Source organism: Catharus ustulatus, chromosome 1, assembly GCF_009819885.2.
Source record: "Catharus ustulatus isolate bCatUst1 chromosome 1, bCatUst1.pri.v2, whole genome shotgun sequence".
NCBI classification, from domain to species: Eukaryota; Metazoa; Chordata; class Aves; order Passeriformes; family Turdidae; genus Catharus; species Catharus ustulatus.
The window spans coordinates 135,825,186-135,840,018 of record NC_046221.1 but is presented as its reverse complement, the minus strand read 5'-3'; the positions used below and the strand labels follow the sequence as shown (position 1 = coordinate 135,840,018).

General features: G+C 38.7%; 1 protein-coding gene across 6 annotated transcripts in view; it reads left to right on the top strand.

The window, feature by feature from the left end:
* RUNX1T1 (RUNX1 partner transcriptional co-repressor 1) overlaps positions 1-14,833 on the top strand; it is a 115,270-nt gene that overhangs the window by 96,070 nt on the left and 4,367 nt on the right. For all 6 annotated transcript variants that reach the window (XM_033056986.2, XM_033057015.2, XM_033057005.2 and 3 more), the window contains 2 exons: positions 366-434; positions 6,308-6,498. In XM_033056986.2, coding sequence (XP_032912877.1) covers positions 366-434; positions 6,308-6,498 — 260 coding nt within the window. The remainder of the gene's footprint in view (positions 1-365; positions 435-6,307; positions 6,499-14,833) is intronic.

Below are 14,833 nucleotides of genomic sequence, written 5' to 3'. Positions count from 1 at the left end.
CATAAATACAATGAGAAAGGACAAAGCATGTCACTCCCTCAGTTTGTCTCACAAAGCCTCCTTTAAAAGTGTGGATACTGTCATACAGAGTTGACTCAAAACACTGTAAAATAAAAATAAAATGAGCGTCTTAACTTGGCTTAAGATGAGACATTCAAGTCATAAGCATTGATCTGGTCTGTGTGACATTCATGAGCTACAGCCATGGCATCCGTTTTGTTTTGAGGAGAGAAAAGCTTCACTTGATTTCTTTGTCTGAGCTATAATTAAAGAGAAAAGGTACTTTTCTCTAAGCCTTGTTCTCAAGAAGCCAGCATTGCTTATGATGCTCTTTTTTTTTCCCTCTTCACCCCCTCCTCCTGCAGAATCTCATCGGGAATTCCTTCACAGGCCTGCATCTGGATACGTGCCAGAGGAGATCTGGAAGAAAGCTGGTAAGAACTGTTTAAAAACACCAGCTAGTCGTCTGGCAGCTGTGTGCAGTTGTTAGTGCACTGATGGGAGGAATTGGGAGGCGGGGGAAGGGCTTACTAGTAACAAGAAGAAATTTTGTTTAATAATCTTAAACTGGAACTGATCAGGACATAAATAATTTTATAATAGAAGCATCTGCTGCTATAGTTAGGGGAATATCAGTACTTCCCATAAGGATCCCTATTTTCAGGGATTCTAATGGTTTCAGGCTGAAACTTGATATGTTAAAAGTTTGTCTGTTAGCAATTAAAAAAAAAGAGGTTAGTGTGGGTGGTTTTATTTAAGCTTCAGGGTTCTTACCTAGTTAAGGTAAGAATTCCCAAAGGAGCGGAAAAAAAACAAGTACACCTGTTAAAAAAAAGTCTTCAACTATGCAAAGTAACCATTCTTAATTTAAAAAAGATTTTGTGCCTGTCAGCCCCCAGTGAAGCCTGTGCTCATAAACCTGCAGAGTGTGCAATGAAGTCAGCAAGATCGCATCTCTGCAGCTACTCTGGCTGCTTGCAGGGCATTGACAGCATCTGCCTGTGCCTGGAAAGCACCCTGGGCAGACTTTGTGGTTGTGCAAAGTTTTCTTAACTCTGAAACTCTGCCTGAGCACAGGAGTTTCCTGGCAGGGATCCCACTCTGGTGCTGGAGCTAAACCTCTGCTCTTTTGACACTGACATCAGAGCTTCCTTTTTTGCAGAGGGGCCAGGAGGCAACTCTTGAACTCCACGGAGATAGTTGAGGAGCTATTTATACACCCAAACACGCCCCCCTCCTTTTGAACACCTGTATAACCATGAAGTCTGCAGCAGCTGTCTGAGCAGCAGCTAATGATTAAATGGCAAATATGCAACAGTGTTGATGCTTTCTGATCAAATCTCCTGTAAATGCTTGCTGCTTTGCAGTATATTTTAAACTAGATACATGGCATATATGTAAAAATGTTATGCTGTTATCTTGTTGCATCAGACAAGAAGTTGTGTGTTGTGTGTAATGTGGGTTTATTGTATAAAGTCTACATTTGTCATTATGTTAATGCTTTTAGAACTACTACATTTTCTGTGAAAAATAGTAAAACAGTGCACATGTTCTTGGTTTTGTCCAAGGAAAATGTAGCCTTTGTAACTCAGTGCCCAAGAATATTTCCATATTGCCATATTTATATTTATATTTTAATTGAAAAAAATGCAAAAAAATTATGCAGTCCCAGGAAATCTCACCAAGAGAAGCATTATTCTGTTGAATTAAAAAAACTTAGTCGTCTTGCAAAATCTAGGGTTTGATGTCATTTGGCATCTGGTTATTTATGACTCATGGATTCAATACAATGGCAGAAGAAAGTTTCTTCATAATTAACACAAGTTAGTTGAAGCTTTTGGCTTGAGTTATGAAATTGGATGTGCATTCACACTGTGTGTATTCACAAATGGTAGTGTACAGGACCTGTGACATCATTTTGTGAACATCTATGTCATCAGTTCATTTGAAACAAAGCTTTTCCTTTGGTGCCATTTCCAGTCTCTTATTTTCAGGCTGATGTGGGTTTAAATCAAGTGATCATGCCTGTGAATTGGAGAATAAAAGAAGTGTGACTCTGCAGGATGCATACCTGTATCTGTTACTAAGTCTAAACATCAGAAAGCATACTGCTTTCATAAATCATGGTCCTGCATTTTTTGGAAGGTGGTCTGAAACTAGAGGTATCCACAGTTTCATGATGAAGGCAGTAAAGGTGCAATTTAGCTCTGTGAGAATATGCCTTTGATGCCATTTGAGATGCTCCATAGTTTCCACTTGTGCAGCAGGTCTCAGTCAAGAAGACCATAAATCCCTCACAGGTTATTTCTTTTGGTTCAGTGTGGATCTCTTTGTGTGTCAAATATCTGTAAAGACCAATGTGCAGAGAGCTGAATCAAGTCTGAAATTCTGTTTGGAATGCTAAATCCATTACACTGAAAGAATGTGGCATAAAAACAGTTAATAAGCAAACTGAAAAGCATGTGGAGAAGGGATTCACTTTAAGCTTTTGAAGATTGGCAGACTCCAGTGTAATTCTTGAAAATATACCAAGTTAGGCATGTGCTTTTGTGGTTGCTGGAGCAAGGACATATTATGCAGTACCTCATGAGTTAAAGCCATGTAAGCCCACTTCAGTTTCATACACCAGTAGAAAGCAGTCATCAGTGCCCAATTCACCTCATTGAGTTATGGATATGGGGATGAAGAGTCCAAGAAAAGTTCTTGGTGCTCCTCAGTAGTCAAGAGGGAGGGAGGCAGGTAATGCAGATCAGTCAGATCACAGGTTGGATGACTTGTTCTCTGGGAGTACAGACTTCCCTTTATGAAATACAGAGAGGGTCACAGGCCTGTTGTTGGCTACTGCAATAGCTTCTTCTGTGTCATGTAGAAACTGTCTTCCAGCCATCCCTGTCACTTAGCCAGGCCCAATGTCCATGGCAGTCCAGCTGAAAAGCTCTGGAGTTACACAAGAGGAAGGAAATGACCATCCTCTGTCTTACAAAGAAAATAAGGGTCCTGCATATTGTACAGAGTAGTCCTGAGACAGATGATGCATTTTGGGATATGATTCTGAGATAACTCTTTGTCACCAACTTCCAATGGCCACCCTTGCCAGGGTCAGCTTGAGAGTGAGACAATCCAAAATGTTGTGGTGGCACAGGACTGCACATCTGCCCACCACCTTTCTTTCCTCATCATGTGGACAAATGTGATGTGAGGGAGGTGTCCAGGAGCTGGCTGGTGAATCATCATTTTGGGTGAAAAATAACTACCTCTCTTAAATCTGCTCCAAGGACTTCAGACCATGCTGGGTAGTGCCTATTCCACACAAGCTGTTTGCTTCCTGGAGCTTCTCTTGTGGCTTAATGCTGCTCAAAGGGAAGGAAGATTTCAGTTGCACTCCTAAAATGACAGTGAATTTGTGCCAGGAATGCTTAGCATTGCTGGGAAGGCAGAGGGTGCAGATACATGCATCTTAGATACTTGATTTTAAAAGCTTTCAGACTTCTGCTTTCTGATATTGGAATCTAATCACTCTTCCTTTCTCTGGGAGCACAGGGTGCTGGTATCATTCTTGGTCTTCATAGCTCAGCATTGTCAAGGCAAATAAAAATCTCCTTTGCCATCACCCATATCACAAACATATCTTAAACTATGAAGCTTGCATTCTATTTCTATAAAATATCAGTAGTATTGGGTTTGAGAAGTTGTGAAGAAGATCAATGATACATAATTTTGTCTGGTTATTTAGGTGTTCATGAGTTTGTAATGTATTGAAATAATGATGGTGCATTGTGACTCAACATATTTTAACTTATTTATTTTCACACCTAGGATAGCACAAATTCTTTCATCAAAGTTAATGGAAATATTAAAATCCAATCCATAGTTTAACCCAGCCAAAAAATATTAGTCAGGCATAATGGCCTCGTAATAACTTTCAGGCATCTTCATGCTCTTAGAAGCATTGCAAACAACTTATGCAATATAGAAGATATAATTTTCAATTTCTATATTTGGACTGAAAAGAAGTAGATTATCTGGGATGAAAAACTACAATTAGAAGTCCATGTAAAAATGTTGGAACATTTTTCTTCTGTTTAATATAAGAAACTGGCATTTCTAACCACTGCAAACACGTAGCTGTAAAACTAAATTTATATAATGTAACAAAGGTGCATCATGTCATACAAAGATAATTTCTATTAGTAGCAAATATCAGTAAGAATAGAGATTTTCTTAAAGAAATCCACTTAGTCAGTAACTGCAGTTCATAGACATGCAACGTCTGTATTTAAGTTGCCTCATTTTTCTGAAAATGGTAATAAAATTACATCTGTATGTTTGCCTGTGTATAGTTCTTTTCTCGTGATCAGTGAATGGTTACAGTTGGTAATAAATATTCAAGCACCTTGCAAATGTCCTACCAATTCCCTTTGCTGATCTGTGTGTGCCTGTGGGACTAGAATAGGAATGCATAATTTAAATATAAATTGCCTGATTTGCATATACAATTAGAGTAGCTGTGGCTTTGATCGTAAGCAAAAATTATTGTCCTGTATTGCCACTTAGATAGAATTTTAATTCACCTTGAATATTCAAAGTAAATTAAGCTTTGGCTGTATGGTGGAAGGGTATGATTTTTTCCTCTCCTGAGGCTTTCCCCTAAACAACATTTATGGTAGGGTAATATAAGGGCATATTTTCAGCCTCATAAAAATAAGGCATAAGTTTTATCTCTAAATCCCTCTCCACCCCCTTGCAAACTTCAGTTGAAACATCTCTTGCAGATATGCACACATGTAACATGCACACATACTCCTCAAGAGAGCTCTTCTTTGATTTTAATTCAGTTTTAGTCACTACAAGGCTTAAAGTTAAGTCTTTATTGTAATTTGCTTAATAACTGAAAATGGAGATTTCCTGTAGACATTATTTTTTAAATAACACATGCAGAGCTATTAGATGTAACACAGGAGAGTGACTGAGTATCTCTACATCAGAGTTGTGTCTTCATGTTCATGCACATGGGCTAAATACACAGACTAAAACTCAAACACATAACACTGTTCTAATATTTGGATTTTAATCTACAGTAAAACATTTTTAATAGAAATCTGTGGCTTTAATTAAACAGAACATTTAATTAAGGTGGGTTTTAAGTGCATGAAACAATTAAGTGCAAACACTTGAATGAAACATGTCATAATTAGTTTTAATAGAGTGTTAATTGGTACTAGGTTTGCCAAGTTAATAATTACCGCTTATTAAATTTTCAATTAATCATTGTCATTTTGCTTTGAATAAAGATGAAAATTAGATAAACTAATTCAGGGGGAGGATGGTTTCCTTGTTAATTAGAGCAGTTAATTAAAAAAAAAAAAAGAAATTACTTGTTTTAGTTGTCAATTAAAAGACTGTTCATTAGTAAAATCTTTGCACTCTTCCTTCATCAAAAGCCAAATAACTAATTTGAGACAATCCATGTTTTCTGGAATAGAAGATACGACACTAGTATATGCCAAAGAAGGGACTCATACTACCATAGTTGTTTTACAAGAAGCATAAAAGTTTGAGTTCAATGAAGCGGGGTGCCCCTGCTCAGTGTTAATTGTGCTCCAAAGTCTTGCTGGGCAGGGTGTGCTCAAGAGCTCAGAAGAGCTAGGAAGCCAAGTCTTCAAGTATAAGCATGGACTTGAAGGACTGATCAATAGGTCAAATGACTGCTCATAAACAAATTTTAATTCTTTATCATAAAACAGTATGTCCAAGCAAAGATATTAGACCAGTGATTTAAAATTTTTAAATAAACTCTTGGGGTTTTTTTTAACTTCATGTGTTTATTTATTGACATATGGGGGAAAAATTGTTAAAGTCAATAAATCATATCTTAATTTCCCTGAGCTTAAAAATACATTTTTAAAAAGTGTGTAATATAAGAATTAAATAAGAATTATTCTCAAGCATATCCATATATCTGCTGTGCTGCAAAAATAATTTTTCAGTGTTCAAAAACATTGCAAATTAAATGGATCAGAGATCTGAAATGATCGTACCTAAAGAAATACTGACAGAGAATCAAAATAGCAAGAATCATTACTAGTGGTGGAGACTTCTTTGGTGGAGAAGAAAAGGAGCACTCAAGAGTGCTTCTTGAGGATTTTGAGGAACCAGGTTCCTCTGTGTCCTACTCTGAAGGAAGACTGTCATTGTAAGTGAGAGTGATCTCAGCGTAATAGCAGCAGCCGTGATGCATTTCCTGCGCGAGTCGCGCAGAGCCGTGCCCAGATGTGCGTGCTGATGCGGATTTCTCCCTGCTTTGCAGAGGAAGCTGTCAATGAAGTGAAGCGGCAGGCGATGGCCGAGCTGCAGAAGGCGGTGTCGGAGGCCGAGCGGAAGGCTCACGACATGATCACTTCCGAGAGGGCCAAGATGGAGCGCACTGTTGCCGAAGCCAAGCGCCAGGCGGCAGAGGATGCCCTGGCTGTCATCAATCAGCAGGAGGATTCAAGTGAGGTAAGGGCCTTGCTGGGCCAGCATCACCTGTGCCTGCAAACCACAGGTGTGGCTGAGCTGGATTTAATCTGTGTGACACAGGGTATCACAGTGCCTACTATTAACTCCTCGCACAGCTGTTTTGGGATGTGTACTTTAGGCACACACCGAGTTCCAAATTCTCTTGGCTGTGTTGTAATCTGAGCCCAAAATAGCTAGTGAACTTGAGCTCTGCTCTCACCTTTTAACTGCTGCTCAGGTTTGCATATTATGTTCTAATCTGACTTTTCAGTAGCTTCATTTTAAAGCTCTTCAAACTACCATACTGAATAGATAAAAAGATGCACAGTGGAAAACATTTGACACTGAAATCTAATTTAAGCAAAGAAATTATTCATGAAAGAGATTGTAGAGCAAGGTGGCTAAAAACTTGTCTGGGGAAAGTGTTGGATGTAGAAGCAATTAGCAAAAGATGATGGTTCCTGTAGGAAAGAATGTGAATGTAAATTTGCAAGTGTTTCCTTATTTTGAATGTATTGCTTTGGCTGCAGGGAATATTCCAGACTTGAGTAGTGGGCAAAGAGCATTTGGTAGGAGAAAAAATAGACTTGAGAGATCAAAGAGTAAAAGAAGAATAAATATGTTAAGCCTTGATGTACTTTCAGACCTGAGAGTGGAAACCTTGAATTGTTATGATACAGGACATCTGACACCATGACTACATGGAAGCTGGGAGTGAAATAGCAGTGTGTGTTTGACCAGTGCTGCATCAGTCTAGATGGCAATTAAATTTTGTGCTTGTTTAAAAAATAATAAAAAAGTCCTAAGTTAAAACTGCCCTTAAAAACAGACATGACAAGGAAATTTTGTCAGCTAGATGTTATTTGTGTATAATACCCATTTCTCAAGACCACTGAAATGAAAGAGCACTACCTTAATGAAGTATTTATTGTTTGTATACTGACATCTTGACTGTAGTAAACTCACTTTTAAAAATAACTTCTAAACAGCAGGGAGTTGGGGAAAAGAGTACATGACAGTCCCTGTTACATGGAGACATACATTTGTGTATGATCATGTCTAAACACTTTGCATGGGCTGGATGGGCAGTGTTGTGGAAGAGTCACTTAAGCTGAGAAATGCAGATGAGCTACCTGCAGCATGCTGAGAACACTGGCAGAAATCACCAGCACATAAGTCAGTGGCATGCTGCAGTTTGCATCTGTAATTTGAGGGAGCATAAGTTTTTAATTCATACCAGGCTGCTCTGGAGATGAAAGACCATTGTGGGATCACTGAATGCCCAGAGTTTCTCCTTAATGTGTAGCAGATGAATAACAAAGAGACAAAAGGAATTGATTTTCAGCATCTGAAAGTTTCTCAGGAAGAAAGGAACTAGGGGAAGTATATGTACCCTTTAAATACTAAGTGTTCCATTGTAGATTAAATGAGACATAAATTCAATTTATTGGCCTTTTGTATCTAAGATACTCAAGGACATTTTCCTGCACTGTTCATAGAAAGGGCATTTTTCTGACATAGCATCATTAAAGAGCTGTCATTTTGTGTGTGTGTATATATACAAGAGACTCCTATTGTTAAAACCAAAATTCCAAAAGTAAATACCTTTGGAGGAAACAACAAATTAAATCTATTTAGTGAACAGGACAGAGGAAGTACTTACATGCCAGTATATATGGCCATTTTTCCACCAGTAAATGTGTATCCAAGAGAATGTGTAGAGAGTTTGTGTGCTGTGATTAACTTCTGAGCAGTTAAAGCTCTGGAAAAAGCCATGTAACAACATCTTTACTACTTCTGCAGCAGAACTGATTATAAAGTTTTTCACTTCTTGAGAACAGGACTTTGGGCAAACAAATCTTTGAATTGAATTCTAATGAATTGTGGCTGATAAGGTTATAGATGTTCTCAGGGCTGTGTGTCCTCAGGGAGGTTACAAGCCTCCTGGACCTAGAAATGAGGTCTAGTGTCCTGATCCTGCAACTTTCACCCCTGAAGTCATCAGGGTGGCTGTTTTGAGGCACAAGTTTTAGTAAGCCATCAGAGAGAAATCAAGTTTGACAGTTTGTGTTTACAGGTGATTGATTAACTGTGAAGGGAGATGATGGCAGTACTTGTTTGAGTTAGATGCATCTATTTATAAGTAGTTTCTCTTCAGCTTCTAATTATGACAGACTCCAAACACTTAGGACAATGCTTCTCACAGTTACCTGTTAACTCAGGCTGGTTTGGTTTCCTTTTTGGCTGACTTCTCTAAGAATGGACTGGACATTTCCTTCATGTTTGGGACAGGAGACCAGTTTGCTAGTGTTTGAAAAGGGTTTCTTCAGAGATGAGACTCTGTTTTTCAGGTTTGAGGCACAAAGTTCCAATTTGTTTTGGTTGTAAGTCTACATAAATTTCTCTCTGTTTAGAGCTTTCAGGCGAACACTTACAGCAACACAGATTCCTGTGCACTTAAGGCATTGGAATAAAATTTCTAGAGCTAGAATATTTCCAGTGTCAAACCTGAGACTGTTATAGTGCAGCCCCTGAAATCTTGCAGGTCCAGGGGGAATGCTGAGCATCTCTCCTCACTCCGTATCCTTGATGGGACATTGCGCCAAGGCGTGCAAGAAAGCTCACCACAGGCTCCTGTATAACCTCCATGCAGATTCTGACAGCATTTCTCTCATGGGTGTCATTATTTCTTTTGGCTGTTGAAATTATGAATGGAGATGAGAATTTGATGCCAGATTTGTAATGTATCAGATACAATTTTCAACTGATATGGCCACTCCCTGTCTAGTTGGCAAGGTTTCTCCCTTCATTTGTTCTTCAGTAAAATGCAGCCTGGACATAGCTGAGGCTTCTTAAAGCTGTTCTGATGTGGGGATTTTGTGGTATGATTTTTATTGCAGTCTGCTCCAGTTCTCAAAGTGATAACTAGTACCAAGACTCAGGATTTTTGTGGTTATTATAATGCAGCCTCCTAATCCAAGACCTTTCAGAGATCTCACAAAGTAAAGCAGATCAGATATTTGACATTTTTTGTTGGTATTGTTGATTTCTGTGTTGAGTTGGATTTTTCTAGTTTTGTTTGATTTTTTTGGTATTATGTTTTGCTTTGTCTTTAACCCAGAAAAGGTAGGATCCCTGAGTGCAAGACTGTCTTCAGGAAAAGAAGTGAATCTAAGCTTATTAATATGACCAGATCAAAATTCCAAAATTAAGGGAGCACAAGACAGTAAGAAGACTAATAGGGGAGGTGTAATATTCAGAAGCATCTTGACCTTTAAGAAGTGGTCTGCAAGATTTTGAGAATGACCACGTAATGTAGCATAGGTAGAATCTCTGACTTGATCCTTTGTTGAACTACTGTTCTTTACTTATCTTAGAGTTGTTCAGCATAGTTTAACTAGCACTCCCACTGCTTCAGTGTCTTCCATTTACTTTCTAAGGGTTTTCATTGTTTCTTCACATAAGACATTGCAACTGACCAGCTAATGTTCATGCTTTTCTGTTATTGAAATTGGTTAAGGACCAGCTAACCTAGAAGACTGCTGCTGGAATGCAAAAGGACCAGGAGAAGGCCTGTCTGCATGGCTGTTCTGAGCCACAAAGTATTTCTTTACCAGTTTCTTACAGTTGCTTAACAAAAGATGACCATTCATCAGTAGCTGGCTTGGCTAAGTAGGGAAATGTGTGAGCAGCCTACTCTGTAATGACTGCTGTGCTTGCTTTGGCTGCAATGTGCTGCTTTGCAAATCAATTTTAATAGTGAGGGTGAACAGTTTAGCAAAGAGACTGACTGCCCAGATTATATGGAGGAGTGGGATCATCAAAACATCTGTCTTTCTGGTTTGGTATAAAATGCCACTGAAAAATCTGACACTCAGTGTTCTCCCTCAGTTTTGAGTAGGCTGGGGGCTGGGGACAGGGAAGGAACATGAATGTTTCAGTTCTCTCTACTTAAAGCAGATGCTGACATCTGCTCAGATAAAACAAGAGTGTAACTGGTCCAACATTGCTTTTAGGAGATGTGTAATGTTAGGGCTTGTTTATATTGCAGCAGTTCATGTTGTATGTGAATATCACACCTGACATTTTGAAGACAGCTGGGTTCAATCTCTGCTGACCGATCCATTGAGACCAGGACCGTGCCAGCAAACCTGACTCTGAGCATCAGATGGTGTGATTCAGGCAAGCCTAGTTTTCAGGCTGGTATTAAGTTTAATACCTATGTCAGCTAATGTTTAATTTTTTTGGCAGAGCATCTCTTGGAAAGTAGCACATCATCCCCTGCAGTGGTGGGTAGTAAGTACAGAGGCACCAGAGCCATGTGTTCTGCACAGGATCAGTCCAGATGTGATGTGAGCATTGGCACTGCCCCAGACTGCTAAGCTAAGCCTGGCTCACCAGCTTGCAGGGATCTTCTGTGGGCTGCTCTGCACTTCTGTTTGCAGGATTTAGCTACTCTCACTGACTTGTATGAAAGCTCATGTATTTCACTCAATAAACTGTGGCTTGGGCAAGCCTGGAGTGTTCAGTGATAGGTGTAACTTTACTACAAACATCTGAAAGTTTGAATGTCATTTTGACACAGTGTGGGAATTTCCAAAGTACCAATATGTATTTCCCTTTCTAATGAGTCTTGGATAAAATTCTCATAAACAACTTCGCTGGATTTTTACACTGCTATTCAGCAGCTCATGCAGTTCTCATTTATGCCCTTGTGGTTTCAGTGATTTCTAGATGTTCCTTTTCTTGTGGTTAGCAGTGGTAGAGTTTTGAATGTCATGGGTATTGCAGAACTGGGAAAAATCTGGGTTCTTTGTACCAGCCATGCTTCCTTTCATGGTAAACTGGGGAAATCCGGAAAGATGACAAGGGTTTGATTTTTTTTTTTTTTTTTTTTTAATTTAAGAAAGCTCTATACCAAGTCTCAGTTGGAGTGTCAGAGGAAAGCAAACGCTCAATTCTGGTTGCATATTTCAGAGATGAAAGCAACAGGATGGGCAAAATTACTGACAAGTATATGTTTTGGTACTGGAGACCACAGAAATGGAGACCTTTTGTTTTTAAGAATTTTCATGAAGGCAAAGAGGAGTGTTTGAAGATGGAAGCTTAAGTGCATGAGAACTGAGAGTTTGACCTAAGATAAGGCTCTGACCTGAGACTGATGTTCCTTGTCAGTTGAAAGAGGAGGATGAAATATGATCGGTGGCATAAATTTGGAGTGAGATTCCCATCTGGTGTAATTTAACTCAATTTCATTGAATTAATCGATTTTCAAGGTAGTGAAGTTAAATTGAATTAAATAGTCTGAGAATCTAGCTTTTTGTATAACCTCACTGTTTCACAGGCAAATTCACACACAGTTAAACTGCAATCCAGTCCTTCTCATAGTTTTAGCTATGTCTGGAACTCTGCAGAAATGACCTGGAAGTGCAGTGTAGTAGGTCACCACCTAAAGACAGAATATATGATGTTTGGGTGCTACTGCCCATTTTAGGCTATCATCTCATATTTAAGAGTCTGAGTTCATTCAGTCTCTACTCACAGCTTGTTTGTCTGACTTCTGATTAATGTGGCTGCCTTTCTTCAGGTTCTTTCAAAGTCTTGTTATACTCGATTTTCTGTATTTGAAATGCATCATCTCAACCTTGAGAGGACTCCCAGCTGGATCTTGCCAGTGATAGGAGATAGTCTTAAATCAAGCGTAAGGCAGTCCGTATCTGTGGTCATATGCCCTTGTATGAAGATTGCCATCTTGTCACCAACGTGACACCGCGGCCATCTGATGTCCAAGATGCTGTGTACACACCTCAGCGAGGGTGCTCTGTTTTGCTGGTACCTGCTAGAGCGTTCCAGGAAGAAAGATACCCTGAGTATGTTCAATCCCATGGTGAGATCAAGCTTTGTCTATGATAGCTGGATCTGCTGGAAATACATGAGCAGCAGGGGCATAGGAAGCACAGCCCAGGCTATTGGCTGGCATCTCGAGCTAAGAAAAACTAGCTTTTCTTTGGTAGAATTTGGGGCTGTCAGCCAGCTCTGTGAACAGAACGCATTTGTTTCCAAAGCTTGTGGTGCCCGAGCCTGATCTTTGCTGCTCTTTTTCACTACTTGCACATGGGAAGGACCAATGAATGGTCACAATGGTGAGGGCTGTGTGGGACAGGGAGTTCTGCACGTCAAATCCAGCTGCTGTCTCAGTACAAGCTCCCTATGATGTGTGTGCTTGTTTATGTTAATTTGCACTGTAGTAATTTTTAAATGCAATTAGTTGCTGCGTAAATGTGAGCTGTAAAATTTATTTTGAAATTCTTGTATTTTATGTGGTTTTATTCCCACAATTACACTAAAGCTGTAATGACCTGTTAAATTAGAAATAATATGTCCAATGAACAAAATCACATACCAAACAATGTAGGACACATTAAGTAGTCATGTAAGGAGCTGGCTTAGTACTTCACCACTTCATTAAAATCTTGCACTTATGTATCACTTTTCATGTTCTGTACAGTCTGATAGTTACCTAATGTCTATTTTAATAAGAATGTTGAACCAATACTGTTAGAATTAAACTACTGTTTCCTGACATCAATAAAGATCATGTGGTAAGATGGTGAAATACTCTGTGGTGACTCTGGTCACATCTGGAGTCAGATCTGTATGTGCTCTTCAAAAAGGGAAGCAAAGTGAAGATTTTTTGGAAGCTGGCCTATATTAGCTAAACAGATACTTGAATAAGTTTGACACTCCCATAGTAATTCCCATGCAATTAAAGCATGAACTTCAATGCTGCGAACAGATCTGCACAGGGCAGGAATTCCTGCACCTGGGCATTTGCTGGCTGGCTTCAGCATATTTGTACAAGTGCATTTGTTTCAGATGAGGGAATAAAGGGAAATATGGGCCAATCCTAAGGCTGGCAATTTAGTTGGAAGCAAGTAGCTAGGTCAGCAGGCATTGCAGTATGTGGAAACCGTGCAAGTACAACTGGGGCAGAATTACACCATGTTTATTGATCACAATACAAGCAAGTGTGAGGCTGTCAAAATGAAACTTTTATTACTATGAAACAGATAAAGAAATACTGTAATATAGAAATAGAATATACACTAAAGAATATAAAATAAATAAAATATAGATACAGATAAAGCAAAAAGTACAATATATATTAATATAATACATAATAAAATATAATAAATACATACTATAATGAGGAAATATTAGTATAGCAAAAGAAGGAGAATCCAGGTACATCTCATTGAGTTATCCTTCTGGTTAGAAGGATGAAATACTAATACAAAATGCTAATGCAAAAAAGGTAATTTTGGTGTATGCATAAATACGTCTACATGTGTACATGTACAGTGGTCTAAATTACAGTTATTTTTCATTGTGGAGATAAAAGGTTGTTTACAGAAAAGGTGTTTCCAAATAGTATAGATACTCATTTCCAAAGGTGGATTTACCTCTCCAGCACTGGACAGAGTGTGAGCAAATAAACCTGAAACAATGACTACTGAATCAAAACCAGGTGATGCCTGGTTTAGACAAGGAGTCTGAATTCCTGACATTTAACTACCAGAAACATCTGTTTCTGTGTGTTGGTAATTCCACCTTTTTTTAAAAGTGTTTTTAAAGATGGGAGCAATTTTATGAATTAAAAAAAAAAACAACTCCCCAACACATGTATCTGTAATTACCTGGTTTAGACTGTATGTTTAATCAGTATGAATTGAGAATGCCATGTACCTTTGATTTCAGTCTCAAAGAACAATTGGGCACAGGACAGTCACTCATTTGCCAGTATATGCTTACGCAAAAAAAACCAAGCAACCAACCCTCCAGAACAATAAAAACCAGCAAAAAGAGGGAATATGGAACTAACACAGGAATATTTTCTAAAGCCACTTGATACTGATTAAAAGTCTAATTTCCTTAAAATACTGTTTTGGATTTAGGTCTTTGTTTTATTCTGAAACTGGGAATTTTTTTTTAAAGTAGTTGAGGAATATCACTTAAGGATTGGCTGTGTTCCAACATCCAGCTGGCAGAGCTATAGAGTGTGTTAAAATGAATAGCACACATATTCTGCAGTGGCTTCCCCATCCTGCCAAAGATTGTCTCTAGCTTAACTGTTCACTGCCAGAAGTGCCACTGAGTCAAATGGTATTACTCAGATGATTAAAAATTAGGTTTTCCTAGGTCAGCAAGTTTTACCTGTGTGTTAAGTAATTTTTTCCCTTTCTTGTCTTGCATTAGTCCCTCTCTACTTCTGGAGAAGCACTTTTTTGTGTGTGCATGTTTCATTATTTGTTTTAATAAATTTGTAAGAGGAGTT